At 61.6% G+C, this 27,349-nt stretch overlaps 1 protein-coding gene across 7 annotated transcripts; it reads right to left on the bottom strand.

Annotated features, from left to right (window-relative positions):
- Window positions 1–494: 494 nt before the first annotated feature.
- CAPN15 (calpain 15) lies at window positions 495–26,682 on the bottom strand. Of its 7 annotated transcripts, none has more exons than XM_074323012.2 (13): window positions 26,387–26,682; window positions 16,249–16,528; window positions 6,244–7,696; window positions 5,119–5,327; window positions 4,849–5,032; window positions 4,534–4,757; window positions 3,680–3,805; window positions 3,442–3,594; window positions 2,864–3,025; window positions 2,460–2,692; window positions 2,213–2,340; window positions 1,952–2,130; window positions 495–1,881 (listed from the first exon to the last, which is right to left on the bottom strand). In XM_074323012.2, the coding sequence occupies exons 2-13, from the start codon at window positions 16,428–16,430 to the stop codon at window positions 1,872–1,874; spliced, it is 3,243 nt and encodes a 1,080-aa protein (XP_074179113.2). In that variant the 5' UTR covers window positions 16,431–16,528; window positions 26,387–26,682; the 3' UTR covers window positions 495–1,871. The 7 variants fall into 7 exon arrangements, with proteins under 7 accessions (XP_074179113.2, XP_074179112.2, XP_074179115.2 ...); XM_074323011.2 differs by having other exon boundaries at window positions 495–1,885; XM_074323014.2 differs by lacking the exon at window positions 26,387–26,682 and adding an exon at window positions 8,030–8,113 and having other exon boundaries at window positions 495–1,885; window positions 16,249–16,386.
- Window positions 26,683–27,349: the final 667 nt, after the last annotated feature.

Below are 27,349 nucleotides of genomic sequence, written 5' to 3' on the forward strand. Positions count from 1 at the left end.
CTCGGCCACCACGGAGACAGCACCTCCCAGAAGGAACTGGAGGGGCTGCGGGCCGCCAGGGCCGAGCGGGAGCAGGCCACCACCCGCAGAATAGGATACGGAAACTTTTCTCCCTGTGCAACCCTCTCGCTCCATCTGCTCCTGCCTGATAACTGATAAATTCAGACAGACACCCCCAGACGCAAACGTCTCACCAGGAAAAGGCTTGAATATGTACTGTCTGCCTGGGGCTGAGGCTGTGTGGGGACCAGCCTGCTGACCACTGCAGGGTCTGGCCCGAGCCTCTGCCCCACCTGGACACCTGGTCCTTCCTGGGGCACAGGCAGCCAGTGAGCATGGCGCCCCTAAAGGCTCCTGTGAGGCTGTACCAGCGAGCCACCCCGATTGAGGTGCTGTCACCAGGCAGACCTGGGTGCCCCTCATGGCTCTGCACCTGGAGGGGAGGGGAGGGGCCAGCACCCCTGGAGAAGTGACAGACAGACAAGGAGGCGTCATTACAAAACAAAACATTTCATTTGGTCCATCGGAGCCTGAGTCTGGAAACACCCATGGAGAATCACCCTACAGGGCTGGGGACCGACTGATAAAATAGTCTCTGCATCAGAAGAGCTGGCCATATGTACAGGGTTAAAAATATTCACAGCTCAGAGTAAAAGGAGGAAATATAAAGGAGGCCCAAAGGGGAGTGTAGTGCTTCCTGGTGTTTCTCCAGGTATAAAAACCCTGCAAGCCCCATGGGAAGTGCGGGGCGGTGAGCAGGGCCACTTGCTGCCTGGGGGCTACAGGGCAGCGAGGCCAGGCAGGCGGCTGGAGGCCGGCCTCGGACGTCCACAGGCAGATGCAGGACTTTGAGCAGCCATGGGGCAGGATGGCCAGGAGGCAGCCCAGCTCCCTGGGCTTGAGGCAGGGGAGGAGCGGGAAGGGGTACCCTGCGTGTGCCTGGACAAGACTGGCCAAGGATTTCTGCTGGACCCTGGTCCTCCTGGCAGAGGTCAGGTGGTACTGAGGACAAACCACCTCACCCAGTGGCAGCTCGTGCCCTGCAGCCCCCAGGGCATGGCTTCGATCCTGGAGGGGGCTCCAGGAATTGCATAGTGTTGCCGGAGGGGCAGCTGGGACCCTCCTCGTCCCTGGTCCTGAGCCCATGGTCACCAAGCACCTGCCTCCTGGGACACACTGCTGGGACTCCAGGGACCCCTGCTTGCCTCATGGGGGTGGGGGAGTGAGAAGATGGGCTCTGGGGGCAAGCTGGGGAGTGAAGGCTCCTGATCTCGTGTCCCACAGAGGGTATGGTCCCTGCTCACCCTGGGGTCCCAGCCTTGGACCCCCACAATGGATTGGTCCCTGCTTACCCTGGGGTCCCAGCCTCTGACCTGCCCAGATTTGGCCTTGTGAATGGAGCTCTTAGCTGCTTCCCACAGGCAGAAGGCCCCAGGCCCACGGTCAAGGGGCAGCCTCGCTCAGTCCTGGCAGTCTGAACCCGACCTCGAGGCACAGCCCTCTCACATTAGAAGCGGGTTCGAGGTATTCTGCTTGGCGGGTGGGAGGCCCTGGGCAGGAGGGAGGGTGGGGGGAAGGCGCAGGGGAGGCTGCGCCCCTGCCTGGGGGCTCCCTGGGTGGGGTCCTGAGATTCTGGTTCAAGCATCCTCTGTTGGGGTCTCCCTCCTAAAGTGCATGTGGGGGGGCAGGCGGGCGAGGGCAGGGTGATCACAATGGCCGGGGCCCGTGCAGGCCAGCAACCTCAGGAGTGAGCGGCGGGCTGTGGGTGCCCCTGGAGGCCGTCCAGTCGCTGAGGAAGGCCTGGGCCGCTTTGCGGTGTGCCAGGCGGTGGGTGATGGAGAAGCCCGCGTTGCCCTCCAGCTGGGACAGGATCACCAGGACCTGCCTGGGGGAGGGGGCTGGTGAGGGCCGGTGGAGGCCAGGGGGGCAGGGGGACGGGGTCGGTGCCCACCTGTGCAAGGGCGGCACACTGTCCTGGGTGCGCAGGCTGCCCCGGGTAGACACCACGTTGAAGCTGTCAGAGCAGTCGCACTGCACGTGCAGGTAGGACTTGGGGTGCCGGTTCTCCACCACCACGATAAGCCCTGCCCAGCCGTGAGTCAGGTAGTAGCACGTCATGCCCTCGCGTCCCTGGCCACAGACAGCACAGGTGTGGGTGGGGCAGGGCCTCCTCCCCGCCCAGCTCCCGCCCCCTCGCCGCCCGACCCCTCACCTCGTGGCGCTCGCCCCTGCTCTCGGTGAGGAGGATGATGGCGTCAGCAAGCGTGGTGGGCTGGGCCTCCACGGGCTCCACCATGACCAGCCTTGAGCTGTACACAGCCAGCACGTGGCCTGGCAGCTCTGCGGAGCAACGCAGGTCCCCGGATGAGGGGCTGGAGGCTGTGAGGGCTGTGAGTGAGGGGGCCCGGGGGGCGTGCGGTGGGGAGGGTCTGGGAGCGGGGTGGGTGGGGGCGCGTTACCCTGAGCAGCAGCGGGGGGACCCGGCGCAGCGGGGCTCCAGTGGTTGAAGGCACAGCACACCACAGCGTACTCGCCGGGCTCCAGCATCACGTCGCAGTTGACGAACTTCTTGACGGCGCGCTTGCTGTGGGCCAGCAGGCGGCCCAGGCTCAGACGGCCGCTGCTGCCAAAGGAGGCCCGGAACACCAGGACGCACAGATCCAGGAGGTGGCTGTCTGCAGAGTCCGCGCGCCTGCGGCCACACGCGTGGAGAGCTCACCAGCAACACCTACCACCTGGGGGCCCGGCCCTACCCACCAGCGTTCAGGTCCCACGTGGCTCCCAACTCCGACCCTGCCCACACCCGCCATCAGGCACCTAGCCTCTCCCACCCTCTGCTCCCACGGCCCACAGCCCCACCCACCTGCTGCCCTCTTGAAAGAGGGCGAACTCCAGGGATGCTCGCTCCAGCACGGTGAGCGCTGTCACCCCCACCGGCCCGCTGGCTGAGCTGGGGAAGCAGCCCTGCACCCGCACCTCCTGCCAGTCCGAATGCACCTTGCAGATATCCACGGAGTCGAAGTACCTGGGCGGCCAGAGGACAACCCCACTGAGTGGCCCCCAACAGGAATCCGGGCACCTCCCACAGCCCCGCCCCTCCCCGCTCCCTGCCCCTGGGGCCTGGGGCCTCTTAGGACCAGTGTCCCAGAAGCCCTGGTCCTGGTTGCTGCCCATGGACGCCACCAGGGGGCTCCAGGGCCCAAGGAGGACCCAGAGAGGGCAGAGCCCTGGAGGCAGAACCCAACAACCCTCTTGCACCCCCACCTCCGCCCAGGCCCCAGGTCTGCAGGTGGACAGGCCACACTCCCCAGGAAGGGAGGCCACTGTGGGCCTGGGCATGGCGGCAGCAGAGACAGGTCAGGGAGACAAGGTAAGGGTGGCTGGGCACAGGGTGTCCGTGCGGCAGACACAGGACTCGCGCTGCCTGAGGAGTCCCAGCACCTGATGAAGTCGCTGTATTCCATCCAGAAGACGCCCTCACTGCTGCCATGTGGCATGAGCTCACCACGCAGGTGCCCCGGCCAGTGTGGCCACTCATCCGACCAGCTGCCATTCCAGGAAAAGCGGCCCCATGGGTTCCGGAGACGCAGGAGCCTGCGGAGGACAGGGCTGAGGACTACGGCGCCCACGGCAGGCACATCCACACGCGCTGGCTGCCCGTGGCTGGCGCGGCCCCTACCTGAAGCCCTGGACGTCGCGGACATCCAGGACGGAGTAGGCGTGGCGGGGGCGCAGGCCCAGGCTCTCGTAGGCAGCGTCGTCCACCTTCATGTTGCCGCCCCCACAAGAGGCGCCCATGAGGAACCTGTGCAGGCAGAGTGGCCTGGCTGACTGGGGAGGCTCGCTGACCAGGAGGCCTCGTGACTGGGGCCCCTTAGTAACCAGAGGCCTCACTCACTCGGGAGGGCTCAGTCACCAGGGGACCCATGGTGGCCCTGGGGGTAGGGGTCCTCCCTGCCTGTGGGGGAAGTGCACATCCTGGGGACCCAAAAGAGACAGGGGACTCAGGAAGTGCTGGCCCGCCTCCTCCACCGCGGCCTAAGAGCTCCGAGGGCTTGGGCTGAGGTCGGGCAGGCCTGTGTCCTGCCAGCTCAGGGCCTCAGCTCCCCAAAGGGATGGGGCAGCAGCATCGCTCAGCTGAGAATAGGGGGTCTTGGCACCAACCAGCCATGTCTCCCAGGCCTGGGGTTCTGAACCCCTGCAGACACGCTGGCTGGCGTGTGTTGCGTATCAGAAAGCAGCCCACTCCCACCAGGGACTCCATGGGGCTTGTTCCACAGGGCTCCAGGCAGTGCTGAGGGTGATCGTGAGCCCAGGGCAGGTGTGGGCTGGTGGGACGCATGCTGCCTGTTCCCCCAGCCTGAGCAGGCGGCACCGCCAGCAGGCCGTGGGACAGGACCAGGCCTCTTGTGAACCTCAGGGCATGGGTCAGAGGGCACTTGCTTCCCCACCACGCCAGGCCCGGCCGGCCGACCGCTCGCCTCGCCTCGCCTCTCCTCCCACACCGCTGGCTGCCGCCCCCGCCCCGCTTACCCAGCCTCCTTAGAACTCAGCATTTTGGCCCAGATGAGGTCAGTGTCAACAGGCTCCTCGCGGGGGTTAGTGGAGCTGACCTGCAGCGCCAGGCTCTCACAGGGGGCGCCGGTGAGCGTGGCCAGGCCTTCGATGGCGCGCCCTGCCTGGAGGGCAAAGTAGGAGCCGTGCAACTTGGCCAGCGCCTTCTCGATGAGGGCCACCCACAGCTGCTTCCGCTGGGCCTGTGGGAAGGGGCTGGCATGAAGAGGCCCACCGAGGCCCGGACCCCCACCCCTGCCAGCCCCCCACCTGCCAGCCTGCATCCCTGGCCACCTGCGAGAAGAGGAGGAAACCGGCCTCGTCACAGGGCAGCATGTCGTCCACCAGCACTGTTGTCCACGTGCCGTCCTTGCAGAGCCGCACCTGGTAGGCGCCCTCCTCGCACAGGCTGCGAGTGACCATCACCCGCTCCACCAGGTCGGGCCGCTCGGCCAGCACTGCCAGGGCGCTCAGGAACCTGTGCGGGGCCGGGACCCTGAGCGCTGAGCGCGACCAGACCATCCCAGCAGCACCACCCAGCCCTGGGGGGTGCCCCATACTCACCAGCAGTTTCCCAGCAGCCCCTGCAGGATGTCTGAGGGCCGGAGAGTGTGGAACACGGACCAGGAAGGGCTGTGGTCCCTGAAGACGGAGCAGTTGATCTCGTGAGGCCGCAGCCACTGCCGCACGCGCTGCTGGACACTGTCACCCGCTGGGAAGCCCACAGACTTGGGCCCAGGGGGAAAGCTGTCATCCACGAAGTTCACCTTGTTCTGCAGAGACCACAGCCACACGGACTCAGGCTGAGCCGGGCAGCCCCGGGCCCCGGAGGCACCCCGCTCTGCCTGGCAGCCCAGGACAGCACCCTGAAAGTGCCGCCTGAGCCCCAGAAGAGAGGGGGTGGGCACGTGTAGCACCGCCCTGACCCACGTGGAGGACGGCTGCGCCTCGTGTGACCCACACCACTCTGTGCGGGTGTGGAGGCCGCAGCCAACCAGGGCACGGAAGGCCGGCGATGGCTCAGTGGGAGGTGTGTGTGCCCCCGGGGGACAGCACAACCCCTAACCGGAGGCTCTAGAGCTGGTGGGCATGGGCTGCAGGGAACCTGGGCGGCTTCCCAGTCCAAACCATGACCCACCACATCAGAGGCCCCAGGAAGAGAGGTGAGGGCACCTGGCTGGAGCGGGGAAGCCAGCACACAAGACTCCGGATGGGCTGTCAGGGAGGCTGCTGGCAGTGAGGGGACAGCATGAGGGGGTGTCCCTACCCCGGGTTTCGGCAGATCCTCCACAGCTGCAGGAAGCACCAGGCCTGCCTGTTGGCATGAAGCCCCACCCGTGTGCCCACCTCCCTGTGGCTGTACATCTGTAGGAAACCACACCTGAGAGGGGTCAGGACCAGACTACGGGTTCTCGGAGAACAAAGGCAAGATCCCGGCCGTGAGGACCAGTCACACTTGGGGATGGGGGGTGATCAGTGACCCAACCCAAGCTCGGGGCCAGGCCAGTGCTCATAGCTCAGGGCACAGGGTGCTGCCCCTCCCGCTGCAGGTTCCTCCCTCCCTGACTAGTGAAGGGACAGCAGGGAAGGACAAAAGATGCAAAGGCCAGGGGCCAGAAGAAGCGCAAGCAGACGTTGGGGAGAGGAGTGCTAGCCCTGCAGTGCGGCCCACGGTCCCCGGGCACTCACCTCCCGGCAGAAGGCAACGATGTTCTCCCAGAGGGCCTTGGCCTCCCCCTCGTCCGTCTGCCGCCGCTTTTCCACGTGCATGCTCTCCCTGCGCCTCAGGGGTGCAGCGCCCCTGCGCTGGGCCACCAGGACCTGCGGCGTGTGGCAGGTGGCGCAGTGCTTGGCCCGGGGTGCGTTGAGCAGAGTGCAGGCGGGGCAGGCCCACTGGCCAGGCCGCTCAGGCGCTGCTTCCGGGAAGAGGCGGCAGGCCTTGTGGGCCGCACAGGGGCCGGGCTTGTCGGCGCTGCAGTCGGGGCAGCGGGCGAGAGCCTCGCTGTGCTCCTGGAAGCCGTGCAGCTTGGAGCAGCCGCACACAGTGCACCTGGGGGCCGTGGTGGGGTTCTTGAGCGTGCACTTGGCGCACGACCAGGTGCTGAAGTCGGGGCTGGAAGGGCTGGCGGGCGTGTAGCGCACAGAGTCACCGGTCAAGTCGATGACATCGGAGCCCGGCGCTGTGCCACAGGCTTCGCACAGGCTTGTGGGGCCGGCTGCGGAGCAGGAGCTGCAGGGGCGCAGCCCAGGGCCACCCTCAGCCACCTCCTCCTCCAGAGCACTCAGCCGCTTGCCTGCCAGCAGCTCTGCCAAGCGGGAGGCCCCAGCTGCAGTCCGCCCAGGGCCCTGGGGAGCCCCCTTGGAGCCAGCAGGGGGCAAGGGCTGGGCGGCCTCAGGCACGGGTGGCTGCAGCTGGGGGGGAACCTCCCGGCGGCTGCGGGGCACAGGATTGTTCTGCAGGGTGGGCGAGAAGGGGCTGAAGGGCAGCATCCGGGGCAGCTCCTGGTCGGCAGCACAGGGAGGGTCAGCCTCGGCGCCTTCCCCGGGCTGGGGTGGGGTAGGTGTGACGTGGAAGCCGGCGGGGGTCACCACTTCGGGGACCACCAGAGCCTCAGGAGGGATCCTGGGCAGTGAGAGTTTTCGGGGGCCCCCACAGACAGAGCAGGAACTGGCCACGGGCGTGTTGTGCAGTGTGCAGCGGGGGCAGGCCCAGCCGCTCCCGGACTCGGCCACCCCGTCCTGCTTCTCCTCTGGCCGACCCCCAGCCGGTTCCGTGGCCACGAGTCCCTCCGTCTGCACTGGACCCGCCTCCTCCTGGCAGCTGCCCTTGGGCTCCACCAGGACGGCCGGCGGCTTGGGGAGGACCCCGTTGATGCCGGAGAGCAGGGAGGTGCCGGGCGCAGGCTCCGGGGCAAAGCCACACACCTCGCAGGCCTCCTTGCCCAGGAAGTTCCGGAATGTGCAGCGGGCGCAGGGCCATTTCTGCTCCTCGACGCTGAGCCGCAGGATCTGGTCGAGGTCAGGTTTATGCCGGGGGGCCTCGCAGATGGAGCACTGGCGCTGGCCGGCCGGGTTCAGGAAGGTGCAGCGCGTGCAGGACCACTCCCCAACCGTGGCCATGGACCCAGGCGAGTGTGTGTGGCTGCAAGGGAAGGCCAGTCAGTGCGCGCCCGCCGGACGGGCTCACGTCTCCACCTGTGCCCTTTGGGCTGGGACAGCCATCAGGCTCCCAAGGGCACCCTGGACGGGGAACGAGGACTCTGAGGAGAGGCTCCCCCAAAGCCTTGGGGGACCCCGCAGCTCTGTCCTCAGACCCTTCCTAGAAGCATGGACCTGTGGGGGCAGAAGGAGGGGGTTGAGCCACACCTTCATAGCAGCCACAGGGCCCTGGTGTGGAGGCCTTGTTTGGTCAACCCCAGAAAAGAGTGTGAGTGAACTTCCTCAGCAGGGCCACGGGCGTCTACAAAATACTCACGGTGGACGTCGTGCCCAGTGGTGAGAGACTGAATGCTTCCCTCCCAGAGCAGGGACTTAGTTAGCACTGCGAGTCAACACCGTCCTGAGCGTTAGCCAGAGTAATTAGGCAGAGAGAAGAGATAAAAGGCAGCCGATTGGAAAAGAAGAACAAAACTCGCTCCATTTGCAGATGACATAATCCTACACATACCAAATCCCAGGAATCTACAGAAAACCCTACTAGGGCTAATGAATGAATTCAGCAAAGTTACAGGGCACGAGATCAACACACACAAATCAGTTGTGTTTCTGTGCTACCAATGGATGACCTGGAAGCACCACTTACAATAGCATTCAAAATACTACAATACCTAGGAATACATTTAACTGAGGAGGTAAAAGACTTGTATTCTGGAAAACTACAAAAATTGCTGAAACAAATGAAAGAAGAGCTACGTAAATGGAAAAAACATCACGTGTTCGTTGATCAGAAGACTTACCATGGTTATGACGACAGTACCCAAACCACCCGACGTGAGCTAAAGATTCAGTGAAATCCCTACCAAAATCCCCATGGCCCCTTTTTTTTTTGCAGGAATGCAAAAAGCTGATTCTAAAATTCACACCAAATTGCAAGGGCCCCGCAAGTAGCCAAAACAATCTTGGAAAAGAGTCAGAAAGTCAAGACAGTGTGGTATTGGCATGAGGACAGGCTATACATGTCTATATATGGTCTATACAGCCAATGAAACAATGGACAGTCCAGAAATAAACCCTCACCCATATGGTCAGATGACTTTTGACAGAGTACTAGGACCATTCAATGGGAAAAGGACAGTTTTTTTAACAAACGGTGCTGAGACAATTGAATATAAACACTAGAGAATGAAGTTGGGCCCTTACCTCACATCATATTAAAAAATTAACTGAAAATGGATCAATGTCCTAAATGTAGAAACAAAAACTATAGAACTCGTAGAAGAAGAAAACAGGTAAGTTTTTATGACCTTGGATTTGGCAATGGATTGTTTGATATGAAACCAAAAGCACAGGCAAATAAAGAAAAAAAATTGGACTTCATCAAAATGAGTAACTTCTGTGCTTCAAAGGACATTATCAAAAAAGAGAAAAGAAAACCTGCACGATGGGAGAAAATATATGCAAACCGTGTACCTGGTAAGTGTCTTGTATCCAGAATATATAAAGAACCCTTATAACTAGACAACAAAAGAAAGACAACCTGTCTTAAAAACGGGCAAAGGAGTTGAAGAAACATTTCTCCAAAGACACACAAGTGGCCAATAAGCACATGGAAAGATGCTCATCGCTAGTTATCGGGGAAATGCAAATTGAAATCGCCATGAGATACCACTTCAAACCCACGGGGATGGCAGAATCAAAACTGTAGCCAATAACAAGCATGGGCGAAATTGGGGAGGAACTAGAGCCCTCCCCCTACATTGCTGGTGGGAATGCGACATAGGACAGCTGCTTTGGAAACAGCCTGGCAGTTCCTCAGAAAGTTAAATAGTCCTACCACGTCACCCAACAATCCCCCCCTAGGTATCTATCCCAAAGAACTGAAAGCTGGTGCTCTAACAAATACACTTATGTACGTGTTCACAGCGGATCTATTCACAATAGTCAAAAGTGCAAACAATCCAAATGTCCATCGATGCATACATGAATAAGTCACAAAAAAAGAACAATAAAATTCTGACACATGCTACCACATGGATGAACCTTGAAAACATGCAAAGTGAAAGAAGCCAGGCACGAAAGACCACAAGTTCTATGATTCCATTTCTATGAAACGCCCAGGCCAGGCAAATCCAGAGGCAGAAATAAGACTGGTGGTTCCAGGGGCTGGGAGCAACTGTGTAATGAATGGGCAGGGGGTTTTCTCCTGGTTGAGGCCAACGTTTTGGAACTAGATAGAGGTGACAGATGCACGTGGTGAAATGCACTAAACACCACTGAACTGTTCCCTTTGAAATGGTTAGTTTTAAGTTATGTGAATTTCGTCTCAAAAGAAAAGTTTGAGGGCCGGCCCAGTGGCTCAGGTGGTTGGAGCTCCACGCTCCTAGCTCCGAAGGCGGCCGGTTCGATTCCCACATGGGCCAGTGGGCTCTCAACCACAAGGTTGCCGGTTCAATTCCTCGAGTCCCGCAAGGGATGGTGGGCTCTGCCCCCTGCAACTAGCAATGGCAACTGGACCTGGAGCTGAGCTGCACCCTCCACAACTAAGACTGAAGGATAACAACTTGAAAAAAAAAGTCCTGGAAGTACACACTGTTCCCCAATAAAGTCCTGTTTCCCTTCCCCAATAAAATCTTTAAAAAAAATTGGTTTAAAAAAAAAAAAAAAGTTTGAGCACATGAAGGGAGGGCCCCAGCGGAGTCCCCCAGCCCAGCTGGCTCTCTGCTTCTGGAGTTCCCAGGGACCCCCTGAGCAGGGGTCAAACCTGACATGTGCTGAGGGCTCCAGGTATCTGACATGAGCAACCCAGCAGTGCTCCAGGCCACCCACCAGGACATTTCTGCCTAGCTGAGGACACAGGCTCACCCAGAGGCCCTTCTGACCTGAGCCCAAGCCCTCAGCCTGATCAACTCCAGGCATAACAGGCCTTGCCAGTGGGGCCACTGGTGGTGAGCCACCTGCCCCACCCCTGGGCCCAGCCTGAACTCTAGGGGCTGAGCACTGCCCACTGCCCACCCAGACCCCCACAGGCAGGCCCAGTTCTGCTTGGCAGAGGCTCACGGAAGCAGTTCCACGTCCTGAAGCAACACAAACCCTTCTCCTCTCATAGCGCACGTTAAGAGATGGTGGGGGCCATGGGCTGCCCAGCCAGGGGATAGCAGGGTGGAGGTGGTGGTGGGTGATGTCAGGAAAGGGGGCAGGGCCCCCACTACAACAGCCTGTCCCAAACTGCAAGCCACACGCAGACCTGGGAGACCCTGTGTGTAGCAGGACACTGCCCCCCAGGGATGGACGGGAGTTGGCAACACTCAGGGTGGGCTCCCCCCCCGGAGCTCCTAGCTCAGGCAGACTGGCTGTGCACTGAGGGGCAAGTGGGCTGCTGCCAGACACACCCAGGATGGGTCCCATCTCAGGGCCATGGCAGACCTTCAGGTCCTGGTCCTGGGGGAGGGGTCGCACCAGGGGCCCGTCCCTGGAGTGGGGCCCGCAGGGAGAGCCACACACCACATGCCCGGTGTGGCCAGAAGACGTGGTACTCGGAAAGCCGCCAGGTCCGAGGCATAGCAATGGGGTACGTATGTGGAGGGCGGCACAGGACAGGCTGAAGGACTGGCCAGCAAGGTGGGAGCCAAGAAATCTACACTTGGCTCCCAGGCCCCTGCTGGTGGTGCAGAGCGGGACAGGGACCCACTGCAAAGCCTGCCCTGCAGACTGCCTGGAGCACTGGAAAGCAGCCCCCTTTGCTAGGTGGGTTCTTGGGTGCCTGGCCTGCCCACACCCTTCAAGGCTGCGCCTCTGCTCCTCGCAGGAGTGCAAAAAAGGCACTCAGGCCCATAGCAGGGCAAGTGGGATCTCCCGGATGGCTCCTCACACCCAAGGTGGGTCAGGGGTCTGGGGGAGGCTGGCTCCTCTACCTGCCTCTTAAGAGCTAACCTGGGCACAAGGGGTGTCCACACATCACAACACACAATCTCCTACACTGCTGCTCTGCTGGCAGAAAAATCAATTGTTCTTTACAAGGCACAAAGCTTGTGCTTCTAATGCTATGTTCACGCCAAAACCTTTGGTTCAGGAAGAAAAAAAACTTGCCTCTTCAAAAAAAAACAAACAACAAACACGAAACCTCCCCTGGGCAACGCGACTGATTCCCGGGGCCCAGAGCAAACTCTGTGAAGCCGCCTTCCTGGCCCACCCGTGTGGACCGGCCCGGGGGTGAACGGGTGGGCACCCAGCACCCACGAGGGCCAGGTCAGCTTTATTCAGCCTTCGCTTCTGTGCTATGTAAAGCCTAAGAAATCCACCTGGACACCGCCGGAAACCCTCGCCCCACCATTCCCCATTAGAGGAGAAGGTCAGTCACGGTGTGTGGGGCACGCATGTGTCCCCACCCCCTCACATGTACAGATCAGGTCCTGGGCAGGCTCAGGGGATGGTCACTGCCCTGTGTACCTCACCTGGCCTGGTGTGACCCTTCACAGACCACACGCTCCTGGGAGACCTCAGGGAGAAGACTCAGGCCCCTCACTAGGAGACAAGGTGGGCCCAGGGCCCTCCTAGGACACTCCTGCCCTGGGCTCCAGGGACCTGATGGTCCCAGGTGCACTGAACAAGGAGAGTCTTACAAACGCTGGGGACTGTGTGTGTATATGTGTGTGTGAGGGGGGAGCCCAGGTCCTGTTCACCTGAGTAACCGGCCAGCTGGCCAGTCTCCGGCCTGGGCCGGCTGCATACAAGGCATGGTTTCCGCTGGTGCTGGCCATCCTGGTGGTTGAGGAAAGTCAGGAAACTTCTGTCTGGAATTCACAAAGGCTTACATGGAAACAGTGCCGAAAATTCCCCTTTAGCCCTGGGGACGCAGCGGTAGAGCCTGGTGGGCACAGCAGCCCCTCTGACGAAGGATGGTGGCGGGGGCAGGCCCCAGCTGGCATGGCACTTCCTCACAACCTCCAAGGCTGGCACCTCACAGCCCACAGCTCGGAATTATCGGGTGACGAGGGGAAACGGCTCAGAGGTGAGTGACGGGTGAGCTGGTCTGGTCTCTGAAACCCCAGGGCCACCGTCAATAGCCCCCCTGACAGGCCTCAGGGCTGGGAGGGCAGAGGGCTCAGGACACACTCAGCGAGGCCCAGGGACCTGAACTCCCTGGGGCCTCCGGAGGTGTGGCCAGACCACCAAGCAAAGCCTGGGCGTAAGACAGTCGGAAACCCAGTGAAACCAGACCCTCAATACGACAGGCTCCCAAGTGCCACGACAGCCGCTTGGCCGAATCACACATGCTCCAGGACAGAGCAACCCCATCTAGGAAAAAACTGGCTGCTCATGGAAAACGACCTGAGTTACTCCTTACACCAGAAAGGCCGTGTCACAGGGAAAAGGGAGACCACTGCTGAGAAAAACCCCTGCTCGACCCTCATTATCTGGGAGTCGCCAACACTGAGTTCTAACTCAAAAAGGGGGTTACAGAGTTGCTCTTGGGGCTCACGGTGAAGCCCCCCCAGTGCCCAAAACACACGTGTCTGCAGGGACGAGGCGGCACCGCCCCATCCTGGGAGACAGCCTTTGTCCCCCAACGAAAGCTGAGAGGCCACACACAGAGCCTGGGCCCCGAAGCTGGGCTCCGTGGCAGGTGTCCCCGAGGTCTGCGGACCTGCCTAGCTGTGGCCGCCCGACCCCGCCGTTCTGAAGCACACCGGGCGCCTCCCTTGGCGGTCACCCTCAGCCAGCCTTGGTCGTCCTCCCTGTCTGTCCCCAGGGTAGGCCCAGATCTCGTAGGTGGCCGATGCCCACATCCACACTTCTTACTGATTACGGTGACTAGCTCCTGGGCATTGCAGCTCCTGCCCCCGCCTGGCAGTGGGTTTCAGGAAACAGCCACGCCTGGCTCTCGGCTTCATCGCTGCACGGGGCACTCCCAGATGAGAAGGCAGCAAGCTGACGTACAGGCAGAGGCTGCCATGCTGCTGGCTTCTGTGCGTGTCTGTCCTGTCCCCGATGCCCCATTAGAGCTGGGGAGGGGTCTCCCACGCACGCGCCTGGCTGACCCCCGACTGTGGTGGAGTGCCACACGGTGTGTGTATACACGTGTGCCCAAGTGTCCAGGCGTGCGTGTGGGGAGGGGGTCCTGTCAGGGTCTGAGCAGGGCGGCTACAGCACGGTGGGCACCTGTCTTCCCACCCCCTGCCTTCCTGCCATCGGTCGCGCCCAGCTCCCCGACCCCCGCCGTTCTTTCTCATCTCCGGTCTGGGTGCCTGTGAGTTCCTCAAGGTCATAGCACCATTTCTTCCTGACCTGACTTTGCCCGCTGCTCCCAGTGGCAGACTAACCTCCTTGAGGTCTGGGCCCGACTCCAGTGGCCGTGGAAGGAGCTGGCTGGGTGCACCAGCCCAGGGGAGGGCTTGGCAGGAGCCAGGAGAATGAGAAAGAGCGAGCGGAGTCACCAGGCATTTGGCTTCCGGGCGTGAGTGAAGCTGCAAAGTTTAACACACGCACAGACCCCTCAGCACGTTCGCAAGACCTCAGAGGGAGCTGCCTGGCAACCTCACAGGTCACCCGGGGGGAGGGGGGGGGGTCCCAGCCTCTCTCCCCAGCACTCAGTAATTCTCCTAGCAGTTTATCCTACGGAAATAAATAAATGGAAATAAAAAGACACGTGGAGAGATGGAAACCTGAATAGATATTCAACATCACCAACCATCAGGGAAATGCAAATCAAACCACCACCAGAGATACCACCTCACTCACACTCACCAGGTGGGCCAGAATCAAAACGCAGACGATAAGTGTTAGACAGGAGAAACTAGAGCCCTCCCCCTGCACTGCTGGTGGGGATGCAAAATGGTACAGCCGCTGTGGAAATCAGTCTGACAGTTTCTTCGAAAGTTAAACATAAACTTGCAGTAAACTTCAGAAATTTCATTCTACGTATCTACCCAAGAGAAATGAAAACATATCCCCAAACTGTACACAAATGTTCACAGCAGCACGATTCATAAACACCAAGTGGAAACAACGCAAAATGTCCAGCAACTGAGGAAGGGGTAAACAAACGTGGTGCGTCCAGACAATGGAATATTGTGCAGCCGTGACAACAATGAAGCACTGACACGTGTTGCATATGATGGGCCCTGAAAACATGCTGTGAAAGACACTGAGAAACACGTCATGTGACTGCGCGTATGTGAAATGTCTAGAAAAGGCAAATCTAGGGACAGGAAGCAGGGTGGTTGTCTGGAGATGGGGAGGGATTGCAAACAAGAAGGATGTTTTGGGGGCATGCAGACGCTGGAAAGCTGGATTGTGGTGATGGCTGCCGGACTCTAACGGATTAAAGCCAGTGAACTGTACACTTGTGAGGGGTGAATCTGATAGCAGGTTGTATCTCCATAAAGCTGGGATACAGGGATGCTCACTAACGCATCATCGATACAGTAACAAGGGGAACTGAGGAAATGCTAGTAATTCACTGTAGCTCACTTCTGCCTCTCACGGGTCCCTGCCACCATCCTGCCTCTAGCACGTCCCTCTGGACCTCAAGGCCCCAACTCCTGGCTGCTAGGATAACCCGTAAGACCTCTGCGAATCTCCCATCTGGCGGTGCTAACCCCTCCAGAACCCTCCCAGGTTCATCCTCTGCCAGGGGCTCAGGCCTAGCTCCGACACCATCCCCGGAGGCTGGTCCCACATTCCCACATGCCCAGGGGAGGGGCAGGGCGGGAGCCAGGAGAATGAGAAAGGGCGAGAGGGTCACCAGGCACTTGGCTTGAGTCAAGATCCAAAGCCGACCACACGCACACGTCCCTCAGCACGTCGCCCACCTGGCAGGGGAGTCCAGGACACGCCACTGAACCCCAGCCTGGGTGCCCTGGGAGAGCGGGGCTTCTGCTGCCCCTGCTCCACGGTCTGAGGAACCCTGAGTGGCTGCTGAGCACCGGGCACTTCCAGCAAGGCCGTGGGACAGGGGAAAGGTGGGGGCATCAGTGCCGGGTGCGATGTTGAAGCCCCACCCACCCTCACACCAGCCATCCCAGCACCCGAGGGGAGGCTCTCCAAGTGACCCAACGGGCAGCCTGAGCGACCTGGCACGTGCAGGTGTGCCTCTGCAGGCAGCCATGTCAGAGGAGGGGTGCCACACACAGAAGGGAGGCCCCAGCAGTGTCCCGGGAATCCTGTAGGAAGCCAGCCAGCATTCTCAGCGCATGCCAATGCCACCCGGGCCTGGGGCTGGCAGGCTCCCCACCGCCTGGCACAAAGCTCTGGAAGCAGCTTCACCACGAGCCCCCGACTGAGCACTCTAGGCCTGGAGGCAGGCCCCCCATCGCACCCCAACTGCCTCCGACTAGCAGGTCGGGCCACAGTGCAGCTGGGGGCGGAGAGCCAGCCTTCGGGACCTTCTCTGCCAAGCAAGGAGCCTCTCAGGTCGTGTGCCACTGGGGGAAAGCGGTGCCTAGAGGACCCTAAGAAGTAGGGACCCACTTTTCTGCAAGCCCCTGTGCCCTGACAGCAGCTCTCCCACCCACAGAGGCCCCCCATCTTCCTTACCTTCGGGCCCGGGGGCGTAGGGGCTGGTGCTGCCGGGTGACCAGGGCACCGCCCCAGACAGACCCCCCGGGGCCACTCCTACACCAGCCGGCAGCTGCCGGGGGGCCCGGGTAGGGCGGCCCCCCGGGGAAGCCGTGGTCCGACTCGGTCTCGGCGGCCAGCGAGGAGGCGGAGCTCCCCATGGCCCCCTTGACGGCGGCCGCGCTGAGAGCCGGGCCTGGTCACACGCGGCCGGAGCATGGAGGGAGGTGGGTACCCAACAGGACGCAGGGCGGCCGGGCTGGTCAAAGTCACACAACGAAAATAAACACAGAGAGAATAGAGAGAAAGAGAAGAAACAGCATGATTCACAGGAACAAAGCCCAGGGAGTGCTGGGAGGGCTTCCCAGCACGAGTGGCCTTGAAGCAGGAAGGGGACAGCCAGTAGCAGGGACCGGGGGCCTGTGCCTGACCCCCAGCAGGCATCCTGCAGCGCCCACTTCAGGGGCCTGTGCAGCAGAGGTCCCCACAAGGCCAAAGGCCAGCCGTTGACAGAGCAGCACCCCGAGCACAAGGCACCCCCTACCCCTCCTGCCCCACAACCAGGGCCTCCTTCTCTGCTCCTGAAACCCATCAGCTGCCCACAGGGGACAGATGGTGATGTCACCAGCTGCTGGTCTCCAGAGGGTTTAACCCTCACAGAGAAGAGAAATGAAACGATGTTGCTTTGCTGTAGAATGAAGGATCAGAGGCTACTTAACCAAAGGAAAAGGGGAAACAAAGGCAGTGACAGTGGAGCTGGGGCGGCCCTGCAGGACAGTCTCCGGGAGGGCACTGGGTGCTACTGCGCAGCCAGGACTCAGCCAGCGCCACGTCACCCACATGCCCTCCTGAACCCTTCACGAGGAAGAACCCTCCCCCAACCCAGAGAAACTCCAGGGGCCCAGAGGGAGATGTGACCTGGGAGGGACCTAGGAGGCTGGCCAGGCCTCAGAGGGGGACCTTCTGCACTCCAGGGGAGGCCTGTGACCCCCACTGGCCGAGGGCAGGAACGAAACACCCACCCAGAGACGGAGGCGGCGAGTCTCGTTTCAAATGAGTGAAGTCCCAGTCAGATTAGGGAAGACGCCCGCACGTCCTCTCCTCATCAGCCTGGCCAGGCTCTGGGCCACGGGGGGCATTTGCTTGGCTTTCTGGCTGGGCAAGTGACCAGTAGCATGGCCCCACCCCCGGGCTCACTGTCACCACTGACACCCTTCTCCCAAGGAAGTCCCTGGGTAATGCGCCAGGGGCTTGAGTAGAACTGGGGAAGCGTCCTTGCCAGGCAGGCGGCCGGGGGGGGGGGGCTGTGCAGGGCTCCCCACACCCAAGAGACCAGCAACATACACAGCGCTGGAGGCTGGCCCAGGGCAAGCACCACGGGACATGGGACGGGAGATGGTGGTGAACCCTGCCCCCCGAGAGCTTTGGTTAGATGGCTGAATCCGCCTGCAGCAATGACATGCTCTGGGACGCCTTTTGTCCGGGGGACGGGCCGTGGCGGGGACAGCACAGCACCAGCCCTGACTGGTCTGGTGGCCCCAAGTCACTTGCTGCTCAGACCTCTGCCACAAAGCATGACCAGAGCTGAGCTGTGGGGTAGAGACGCCGTGGCCTGCAAAGCTGACACTGTCCCCACTTGGCCCCTGACGGAATGCCTGCTGGTTCTGGCCTCCAGGGACAGTCCAGTAGGGGCCTCACGCGGGCCACAGGGGCCATTTCCAAACCTCCATCAGCCACAGAAGAGACGTACGATAGACAGGTTACAAGAATCTCAATAATGTACCTCCCATTACCTCCACACCCCCAAAATGCCACCGTGTCCCTGAGACCGGGTAAAACCGTGTAGGAGCTGTGACACCATCCTGGGCAAGGTCTTGGACTTGACTGTGGTTCACGCTCAGCTCCGCTGGCTGAGCTATACTCGGGGGTCAGCAGTCACACGGGGCGGGGACTGCGCTGCGCTCGGGGGGGTCAGCAGCCACACGGGGCGGGGACTGCGCTGCGCTCGGGGGTCAGCAGCCACACAGGCGGGGACTGCGCTGCACTCAGGGGTCAGCAGCCACACAGGTGGGGACTGCGCTGCACTCAGGGGTCAGCAGCCACACGGGCCGGGGACTGCGCTGCGCTCGGGGGTCAGCAGCCACACAGGTGGGGACTGCGCTACGCTCGGGGGTCAGCAGCCACACGGGCCGGGGACTGTGCTGCGCTCGGGGGTCAGCAGCCACACGGGCCGGGGACTGTGCTGCGCTCGGGGGTCTGCAGCCACACGGGCGGGGACTGCGCTACTCCAGGAGGGCCTCAGCACAGGCAGCTGCGGGTGCAGAGCACAGAGCACGCCCACCAGTGGTCAGTGCCAAGCAACATGGGGCACTCAGACATCTACCTCTGCCATGATTACGAATCAGATGCCAGAACAAGCAGAACGGCCCCCAAACTCCTGAACCCCACTCTATACACGGGCCCCTCCTGGGAAAAGGGCCCAGGTGTTTCACAATCAAATCCTTGAACAGGTAAATGGCAGGGAGGGAAGGAGTGGGTGAGGACAGGTGAGGGCTTGGGTTGGAGCCATGCCCAGTGGAGACACCCATGGGGCAGAACTGCCCACGACTGGGTCCAGGGCTGGTCTGTCCCCAATGAAGAGCTTTGCTTGTATCCACGGGGAGAGCTGAGGACAGGGCAGCGAGGGGAAGCCTGGCCTGAGAACCCCAAACCAGGGGTGGGCGTTGGGTACAGTGCCATCTGCAGCCAGCTCAGGGCGGCACCTGGCCACGCCCCAGGTGACGCCACCATGTTCATCTGATAAAGGCAGACGCAGAGAAAGACAGCCCCACGCAATGAGGACACAGCCCTGGGTGGGCTGATGTGCTGCCCGAAGCACAAGCTCCCACGAGGACCCACCTGTTCTTCACCGATGCCCTTGACAGACCCTCGGCCACAGGGCAGTGAGGGCTCAGGTCTGTCACAGACAACGTGAGGTGCGTGTGGGCCCCCCTACCCTGCACGCTGGCAGTGCATGGGGCACCTGAGTGGGGCCAGCCCCCGACACGCCTTCAGGAAACTCTGACCCAACAGACCCCATCTGGGGAGGGTGGGAGGCCCATCGAGGGGGCTGCTACATAGTAGTGGCCAGGTCTTTCCTGGGGGCTCAAAGGGAAGGGACAGAGACGAGAGGTGGCCTGGAAGAGTAGAAGGTCCTCCGAGAGCAGCCGGCTCCAGAAGGGCTTCTCTGGAGATTTCCGAGGATGACAGCGCCCCAACACCCCCACACTCTACCTTGGTCTGCTGGGGTGGGCATGACCCTCTAGGAGTGAGACCCCATGAAAGAGCACCCGGGTTGGGTAAGGTACTCAGCCAGGCAACCAAGCAAAGCATGGACTGCTGCCCCGAGCTAACCCGAGGGTCCCACCTGCATGTGGGGACATGTGGGAAGTTCTGCCGGGGATGGCGGGTCAATCCATGGCGCGCGTCCTGGCTCCACACCAGGATAACCAACCGGGAAGGGGAGCTTTTACAAATACACGCCCTGTCCTCTGAGACAGAACCCCAGGGGAGGGCCTCCCGCGAGGCAGAGTGGACTCTGCTCCCAGGTGACAAGCCTTGTGCGGCCCTCGTCTCCTATAGGGCCTGCTCCTCTTCTCACCTCGGGGTAAGAGCGTGGAGAGACCATCTGCCAGCCCTAGGTCCGTTCATTCATGCCTTCGTGCATCGTTTATTCATTCAGCAAACGCCCATCAGGGCCCTGCTGTGGCCCAGGCCCTGTCTTAGGCACTGGCTATGGCAACGTGCAGCGACCCTGCCTGCAGGGGGCTCCCTTTTCGGCTGCGGTGTCTTAAGAAGGGCATGGCACAGAGAATGCGTCTCCAGGCAGAAGGCAGAGCGCAGATGAGGGCAGAACCGGCCTCCTGGACTGTGCGACGAGGCAGGCAGCACAGGATGAGCGGCTGTCCCACAGCCCCCGCTGGTTCCTCGTGCCCTCACCCAGGAAGCGCTGCCCTAGATTTAAATGGGGCAGTGGCCTGGAGCCGCCCTCAGAAGCACACAGGTGGCGCTGCTGCCGCCCCCAGAAGACAAGGTGCTAATCCACGGGGCTCCCCACCAGCCCCGGCGTGAGGCGTGTGCCCAGCATGGCACTGAGAGGACAGCAGGGGACCAGCCGCCCACCAGGGATGAGCGCTTGAAGGGCCAGACGAGGATGAGCCTTTCCACAAGACCCCCACTTGGGGTGCGCCTGTCTGTCACGGCAGGCTGGACCCCCATGGTGACACCCACCAGCCCTCACGGCGGCTCACCTGCTCTCCCACTGCCCGCGGGCGCTGAGGGTGGGTGCAGAGACCTCAGCATGTGTGAGGCAGGAAGGGGCGCTCCCACCAGGTGAGTTTACCTGGCCCGGGCCTGGGGGTGAGCAGATCCTTGCCGGAGCCAGAAGCCGGCAGCCATGGAGGCTGCACCCCAGGCCCAGCAGGGAGAAAGCAGGTGCTCATGTTCCGCAGACCCAGCTCAAACTCCGGGGGCTCCTGAGTCCGTGCCCCCACGTTAGCCATTAGGGCACAAGTCCCATTAAAGCTAATCAAGACCCAGCACCCCATCCTGTAAAAATGGTCCTTCACCACCTGCAGCTACCCTGACAGGCCACCTGAAATCAGCCCAGGATGGGGACTCAGGAGAGGGACAGGGGGTGTCCCACTGAGGGGACACCAAGCTTTTCTGGAGCACTGATCCCTGTGCCTGGGACCCCCACAGCCGCCCACCGTACCCCAGAATTACACCCACCAAATGGGAAGCTGAGCCTGTTGGTTGGTCCCCCACGGCCTGAGAAGGGCTGCCAACTGGGTGGAAAGGTGAGGATGGAAGCTCCTGCCTGAGTGAGAAAGGCCCGTCCACCAGAAACAAGAACCAGGCTGGGACCCCAGCCCGGGAAAGGCCCACCCCAGGCAGGGCCGGGCTTTCACCTCCCCGCCCCAGGACCGGCACGGCAGCCTTCTCCTGCAGCCACCCCTCCCTCGAGGGCTCAGCCGCTCACCCACACCAGCAGCTCACTGGGTGCCCCTTGAGGTGGGAGGACAGCAGGGCACAGAGTTATGGGTTATAGGGGACACAGGAGTCCCATCTGGGGGGAACACCCAAGGGACAGTGGGCAGGGCCTAATGCTCCCCAGAATGACAGGGTCCCAGCCCCAAGCCTCAGATACACAGGGGTCTGCAAGGCCATGGGAACCAGACTTTGTCAGGGGAGCGGGTCTCAGGGGGGTTCTGTGAATCAAGAGTTCTAAGGAGAGGCTCAGGAACCCCTGCAGAGAGGGTGCCCACGTCACACTCCAGCCCCACTGCTCCCCAACAAACCCACAGCGCTTGGGAAGGGACTTGCCCCCACCGTGGAGAAGCTTAGCTTCCCCCGTCATCACAACTGGGTCAACGACAGAGCGGTTTTGCCAACAGCACATCCACCCAGAGGACACGCCCCCTCTCCTGGAAGGTTCTGGACTCTGGCCCTGGAATAGCAGATCCAGCTTATTACCTTGGGGCAGAGTCCACTGGAGAGCGGTGGGTCCAGGCTCGGTGGCTCTAGTGCTGGGCTCTGCCCCACCCCTGGGTCAGGGCCACACGGGGGCCTCTCACCTCTGCAGGTGTGGGCTTGGACAAGGAAAGGCCCTCGGCTTCCGAGAACACACCCATGGGAGGTGGCCTGGGGACTACATCCCTTTAGAACCCGCACCTGTCCGTCACCCAGGAGGCTGGAGGCCCCAGGGGAGCAGCATGGCTCAGCGGGCTCCTCCCTGCCTGGTCCAAGCCCGTGACTAACCCTCGGCCAGTCAGGGGGGGCAGGTGGGGCTGTTCAAGATCTGGAGTCGTGGGCAGGGCCTCCCTTAGCCTGGCTCTGCCCACCAGGGAATTCCAGGAAAAGGTGTCTAGGTAGGACAGGGCCCTGGGCAAACAGCCATCAAGATTCACGGGGACCCAGGCAGGTCCTGGCAACCCCGGCCCGTCCAACCTCCAACCACTGCTGCGGGCTGGGCGACTCTGCATACACGTCCCCTCCTGCCTGTCCTCGGCGCGGGGCAAGGGTCTGCCTGAGGTGGTGGACGGCTCCGAAGACATGAGGACACACAGTGACCCCACTCCCCACTGCAGCCGCCCCCACTTGCTCTCCATTGCCCCACCCCACCCACAGGGCCTGCACCCGCAAGACTTGCGACAAGGTTTGGCTGAAAATTACTATATATAAATGGCCCCTTTGAAGCCAGGTCCAGTAATAAAAGCGGTGGTCCCCGGTCGTGTAACTCCCACTCAGCAAACTTGGGAAGAAACACATGTGTCCCAAACCCCTGGCCACCTGACTAGGAGCTGCTGCCCGAACACACTACAAGGGGGTGGCTGTTCCTGGCGGTTCTGGGCTTCTCTGTACGCCACGGGCTCTGGCCCTGGACAGTTCTCGCCGCTGGCTCTAGGGCAGAAGGCAGGGCTCGTCGCTGCAGATCCCCGGCTGTGTTTCCTGAGCCCACGCAGGGCACCTCTGAGGTACCTGCTGACCCTGGGCGCGGTGGATAACCGGCAGCTGCCGGCTGGATTCCCTCTGCTTTCTGAGGCACCTGCTTTCTGGGGTGGGAGGAGGAAACGGGCATGGAGACTGGGGGCCGAGCACACAGGGTCCTGGGGCTGCTTCCAAGGAGGGGAACGGGGTCACTGTCCTTTTGTGTCCCTCGAGCTGAACACCACCCCAGCTGTACATCATGAAAAAGGAAACTGTTTCCCACATGTACTATCAGGGAAACAGGGACACTTGGATTTTCAGTTTCTAGTTCACAAGTTCAATACTGGCTAAGCCGAACACTGTTTTTGACAGGAAAAGAGAAGGTACGATACGAGCGCTCTCGGTTTTTGGCACTAACACGTTTCTGTTTGCCAAGTGGCGGCAGCAGCAGCCCTGGCCCGGGCAGCTCTGCTGGCAGCAGGGCAGGCTTCATGGGACATGGGGCACTCAAGCCTTCAGCTCACCTCACAGGGAGGCAGATGGGGAGCCAGGGGGGAGGGGGGTTCTGCAGCCACCACCTCTGGAATGGCAGGGGCTCCAGGACATGCTTTCTTGTGACACGGCAGGAGGATGGCATCAGGCAGACGCAGAAGGTCCTGGAGACTCAGTCTGCCTGCATGAGTTTAATTCCAAAGGGCAACTTTTCTGAGAAGGGGGGGGGGGGTGGAGCTCAAGGAGAAAGTCCCTCTGCTTCAGGTTTGGGCTGTGACAAAGCAGGAGCAGCACCAAGTCACAATGACGGCCTTCCTCGGGGCGCAGACTCACATGACACTTCCAGACAGCAGGTATCGACCTGCTTCCCTCCAGATATCTTACAGCACCGTCCAGGCACATCCCCTCGCCCAGCCACCAGGGAGCTGGGGACACAGCCCTGGAAGGTCCCCCTGGACCTCAGAAAAGCCAGAGAGCAGGGTACAGAGCAGCTGCTGGAGTGTGATGGCGTCTGCAGGACAGGAGGGCGCAAGTCGACACACGTGTGTGCTCTACTCTGTCTCCTGCGAACACAACCAGCTGCCCCGGGACCAGTCCTTGCAGAGGAACGGCATGTCACTCACTTCCCGGGTGGCTCCACATGGCTCCTCCTGGGGCCCCTGTGCTGGACTAGGCCACCTCTGACCTCCCAGTCCCCAGCTCCCCAAACCCGTGCGGCAGGCCCTGTCCTGGTGGCACCAACGCAGCGCTATGCAGAAGCCCTGCTCAGACATGTCCCTGGGCCTCTGCCATGACCTGCAGAGTGACAGGGTGTGGCGGAGCAGGTCCCCAAGCCCAAGAAGTCCACGGCTTCCTTCCAGCTCATTCAAAGAGGGTGGAGGCCAGCAAGTTTACTCCTCATCCCCAAAGAGGCCTTGGGGTGCCATTCGGACTTCAGAGCCGGGTGACCGGAGCTGCCTGCCAGCAAGCAGCTAACAAAGAATACTCAGTGACCACCTACTGTGTGTGGATGGGATGGTCCTGGGCACCGAGGGTCAGCGTGTGCACGGGGAGCCAGGGACGTCAGAGCTCAGTGAGACTTCCCAGGCATTCTTGCCAGAGCGGGAAAAGGGGGAAGGGGAGAAGCTGTGCCCATGCCGAGGGGTTTAGCATAAGAGATTTGGCGAGAGGCAAGACCATCTAAGACTTTCCCATGGTGCCAGGTGCCAAACAATGTGGCACAGAGCAGAACCAGAGGGAAGGGTGGCAAGGAGGTGCCAGGCAATCCAGGTACCAGAGGGAAGCAGAGGAGAAACTGGTGAGCCCAGAGCCCCCTTGGCACCCTGGGGGTCTGGACCCAGACTTTTAATGTCAGATGAAGAACCCACCAAACCCACCCCACTGGCCCATTTAATTATGCCATTTGCCTTTTCAGGACACTTCCATGCCTGGGGTGGTGAGTGGCACACAGGACGAGACCAGACTACTCTGCCCCAAAAGGCCATGATTGTGGGTAGTTGTCCCCTCAGGCTCTTCACTGACCAGCTCGGTCCATGAATGATACTGGGTTTGGGGGCATGTTTAGGACTGTTCCTCAGTAAGATGGAACTTACTAGAGTGGTGCCCGTGAGACAGGGGCCGGCAGAGCTTGCTGCCGGGCCTGAGGACCAAGGAGCTTCAGCAAACGTTACCACTGTCAAGCCGGCCGAGCCTGGCCTCTCTGGTGAAGGGCAAAGGGACTTGGAGTTGCCCACAAGGTGGGGCAGAGGCTCCCGTGCAGACGCAGGATTTAGAGGGTTCAGCCATTTCCTGTTCTCAGAGCCCAGGTCTGGGGGGCTCAGAGCAGACACAAGACCCGAAACCGTAGGTCCCCGCCTAAAGCCATACGCCTCGGGCCGAGCAGGGCTTAAACCTGACTCTCAGCCGTGGGCCTAACTGCTCAAGAAGAGCAGCTCCAGAGATTTTCAGATGCAGAAGGGAAGGGGGAGAACAGGAGTGCTCCTCCTGGAAGCAAAACAACTTGACAGGAAGTCAAGACGCGCCCACCCCCAAGGCCAGGCTGCGCTGACTTCCCGCAAGACCCTGATTTCCTGCGAGACCCCACTTCCTACACGTCTACCAGCCACCGGGACTCAGGCAGCGCTCCAGGCTCCTCAGGCTCCCCTGTCTGTCTGGGGCTCTTTCTACAAGTTGGGCCAGGAAACACTCTCTCTCTCTATCTTCCCATTTGAAAAAAAATCACTCAAAAGTGAAAGGATGGAATTACCCCACCACCTCCCCCAGCCCAGCCTCTGGAAGCTGAAGATAATCACTCTCCTCACCCAACTCACTCACCTGGGCAGAGGGGTGAGCCCAAGGATCCCCAAAGGAGGGGCTCTTAGGAGGAGCACAGCCGGGTCTCAGCACCAAGCTGGGCCCGTTTTCCCACAGGATGACACTGCTTGGAATTGCAGGCCCCTAGACTCCCCGGCCTGGTCCCACAGGGATCCTGTTGCTTGCAGTCTGGTCACACACTCCTGTGCATTCAGGAGTCCCTGAGAGCCACCCAACCATGGCGACTTGATGACACAGGAAAGGTGCACAGGTCAGGGCCAAAAGGGCCCCTTCTGTGGCCAACAGGAAGATCCAGGTCCGCCCAGCAGCCTGGCAAACATTCTCAGGGGCCACCCTCTGTAACTTCCCTGTGTCGCTCCAGCACCAGCTCAGAGGGGAACGGAGAAGAGGAAGTGCAGGGCAGCCAGGGGACACACAGGGGCGCCTTGTGCTCCCCCCATTCCATGAGGCCGCCCCCAGGCAGTGCCCAGCGTCCTTCGGTGGGGAGGGCTGCGGGCACCACCGTGCACATCCCCTAATGCAGCCAGAAGCAGGACGCTGCCTGGTTCTGATAAGGGCACTCAAGGGCAGGCAGGGGCCGAGGCCGCGTCCTGGGTTCGCAGCACCCTCGGGTTGGTCTCCTAGGGACCCAGATGACCCACGTCCCCGCCTGCTCCCCTCCCTGAGCAGCGCCCCCAGCCCGGCCCGGGCGCTGGGCAATGCCCAGGTGGCGCCGGTGGAGCAGCAGGCTGACCCTGGCTAAGAGGCCGGCAGCCCTGGCGCTGAGAGGAGCTGCCCACCAGGCCTGGTCTCCGGTGAGGGTCCAGGCCGCGCCCCCGGCCCCGGTCCGCCTGGCGGGACTCACCTCGCAACCCGGCGGTGCCTCCTCAGTCCCTGCGGCCTGGGTGGCGCGGCCCCCGGCCCTCTCGCCCCTGCCGGCCGACCCACAACTTCTGCCAACCACCGCGCTGCCCCGGTGGCCTTCGGCGCTGAGTGGCGAAGCCACCAAACGACCAGACCCGGCTGTACCCGGTCCGCGTCCGGCGCCCGCCCTACGCCGCCTCCGTAGCGTAGCGCCCGGCGGGGGCCCCGCGGCTACGGCGCGCCCGGGGCGCACGCGGCGCTGTGAATCGCGCGCCCGGACTACCGCTCCCACAGAGCCGCGCGGCACCGCCAGGACGGAAGCTTCGGGCAGTGCCCGACGCGTGAGGCAATCCGGGAGTTGTAGTTCTCGGGATGTCGCCAACAGCAGCCCCGACTGGCGTCCTTCAGGGGCCCGCCGACTTTCTAGGTAGTCCCACCCGCCAGTGCCACTGGGGACTGCCGAACCCCGGGCCCCGGGCGGCACTGCGTGCTGGGCTTGGCGCGAAGTGGCGAGGGGAGGAACCGGGGACAGGATTGGGACTACAACTCCCAGGATGCCCTGCGCTGGAGGAAGAGGCGGGGCCTCCGTTTACGCCCCAGTCTAGGTGTTTCCGGCTGCGCCTGGGGGACGCGGTGCGGGTTTTCTGGCGGTGGAGCGGCTACCTGTACGACCACTCGACTCTGCCTTGGCCCCTATATGTCCGCGGGGCTCGCAGAACTCCTTAGCTTCCTCCAGGGCCTCCTCAGTCCCTACCCCACCCTTCTTAGCTGCCTCAACCGTCTCTGCAACTTGTCCACATCCTCGGTTTCCCTCAAGGGCTTCACGGTCAAAAAGCTCCAGTTTTGGTGGCACCGACCTGGGTCTGAGACACGGCCTTGGTACTTACAGTGCGACCAGGGCACATTATTTCTCTAAGCCTCAGTTTCTTCCTCGGTAAAAGAGGGAAACTAGTATCTAATTGGG

Source organism: Rhinolophus sinicus, chromosome 10 (genome assembly GCF_057876585.1).
Source record: "Rhinolophus sinicus isolate RSI-liver-muscle chromosome 10, RSI-T2T, whole genome shotgun sequence".
Lineage (NCBI taxonomy): Eukaryota > Metazoa > Chordata > Mammalia > Chiroptera > Rhinolophidae > Rhinolophus > Rhinolophus sinicus.

Coding starts and splice junctions, on each gene's coding strand:
- CAPN15 (XM_074323011.2), bottom strand. CDS start 16,430: ATGGGGAGCTCCGCCTCCTCGCTGGCCGCCGAGACCGAGTCGGACCAC. Junction 2,693..2,863: donor CTCTTTCAAGAGGGCAGCAG/GTGGGTGGGGCT, acceptor GTGTGGCCGCAG/GCGCGCGGACTCTGCAGACA. Junction 1,886..1,951: donor AGTGTGCCGCCCTTGCACAG/GTGGGCACCGAC, acceptor CCCCTCCCCCAG/GCAGGTCCTGGTGATCCTGT.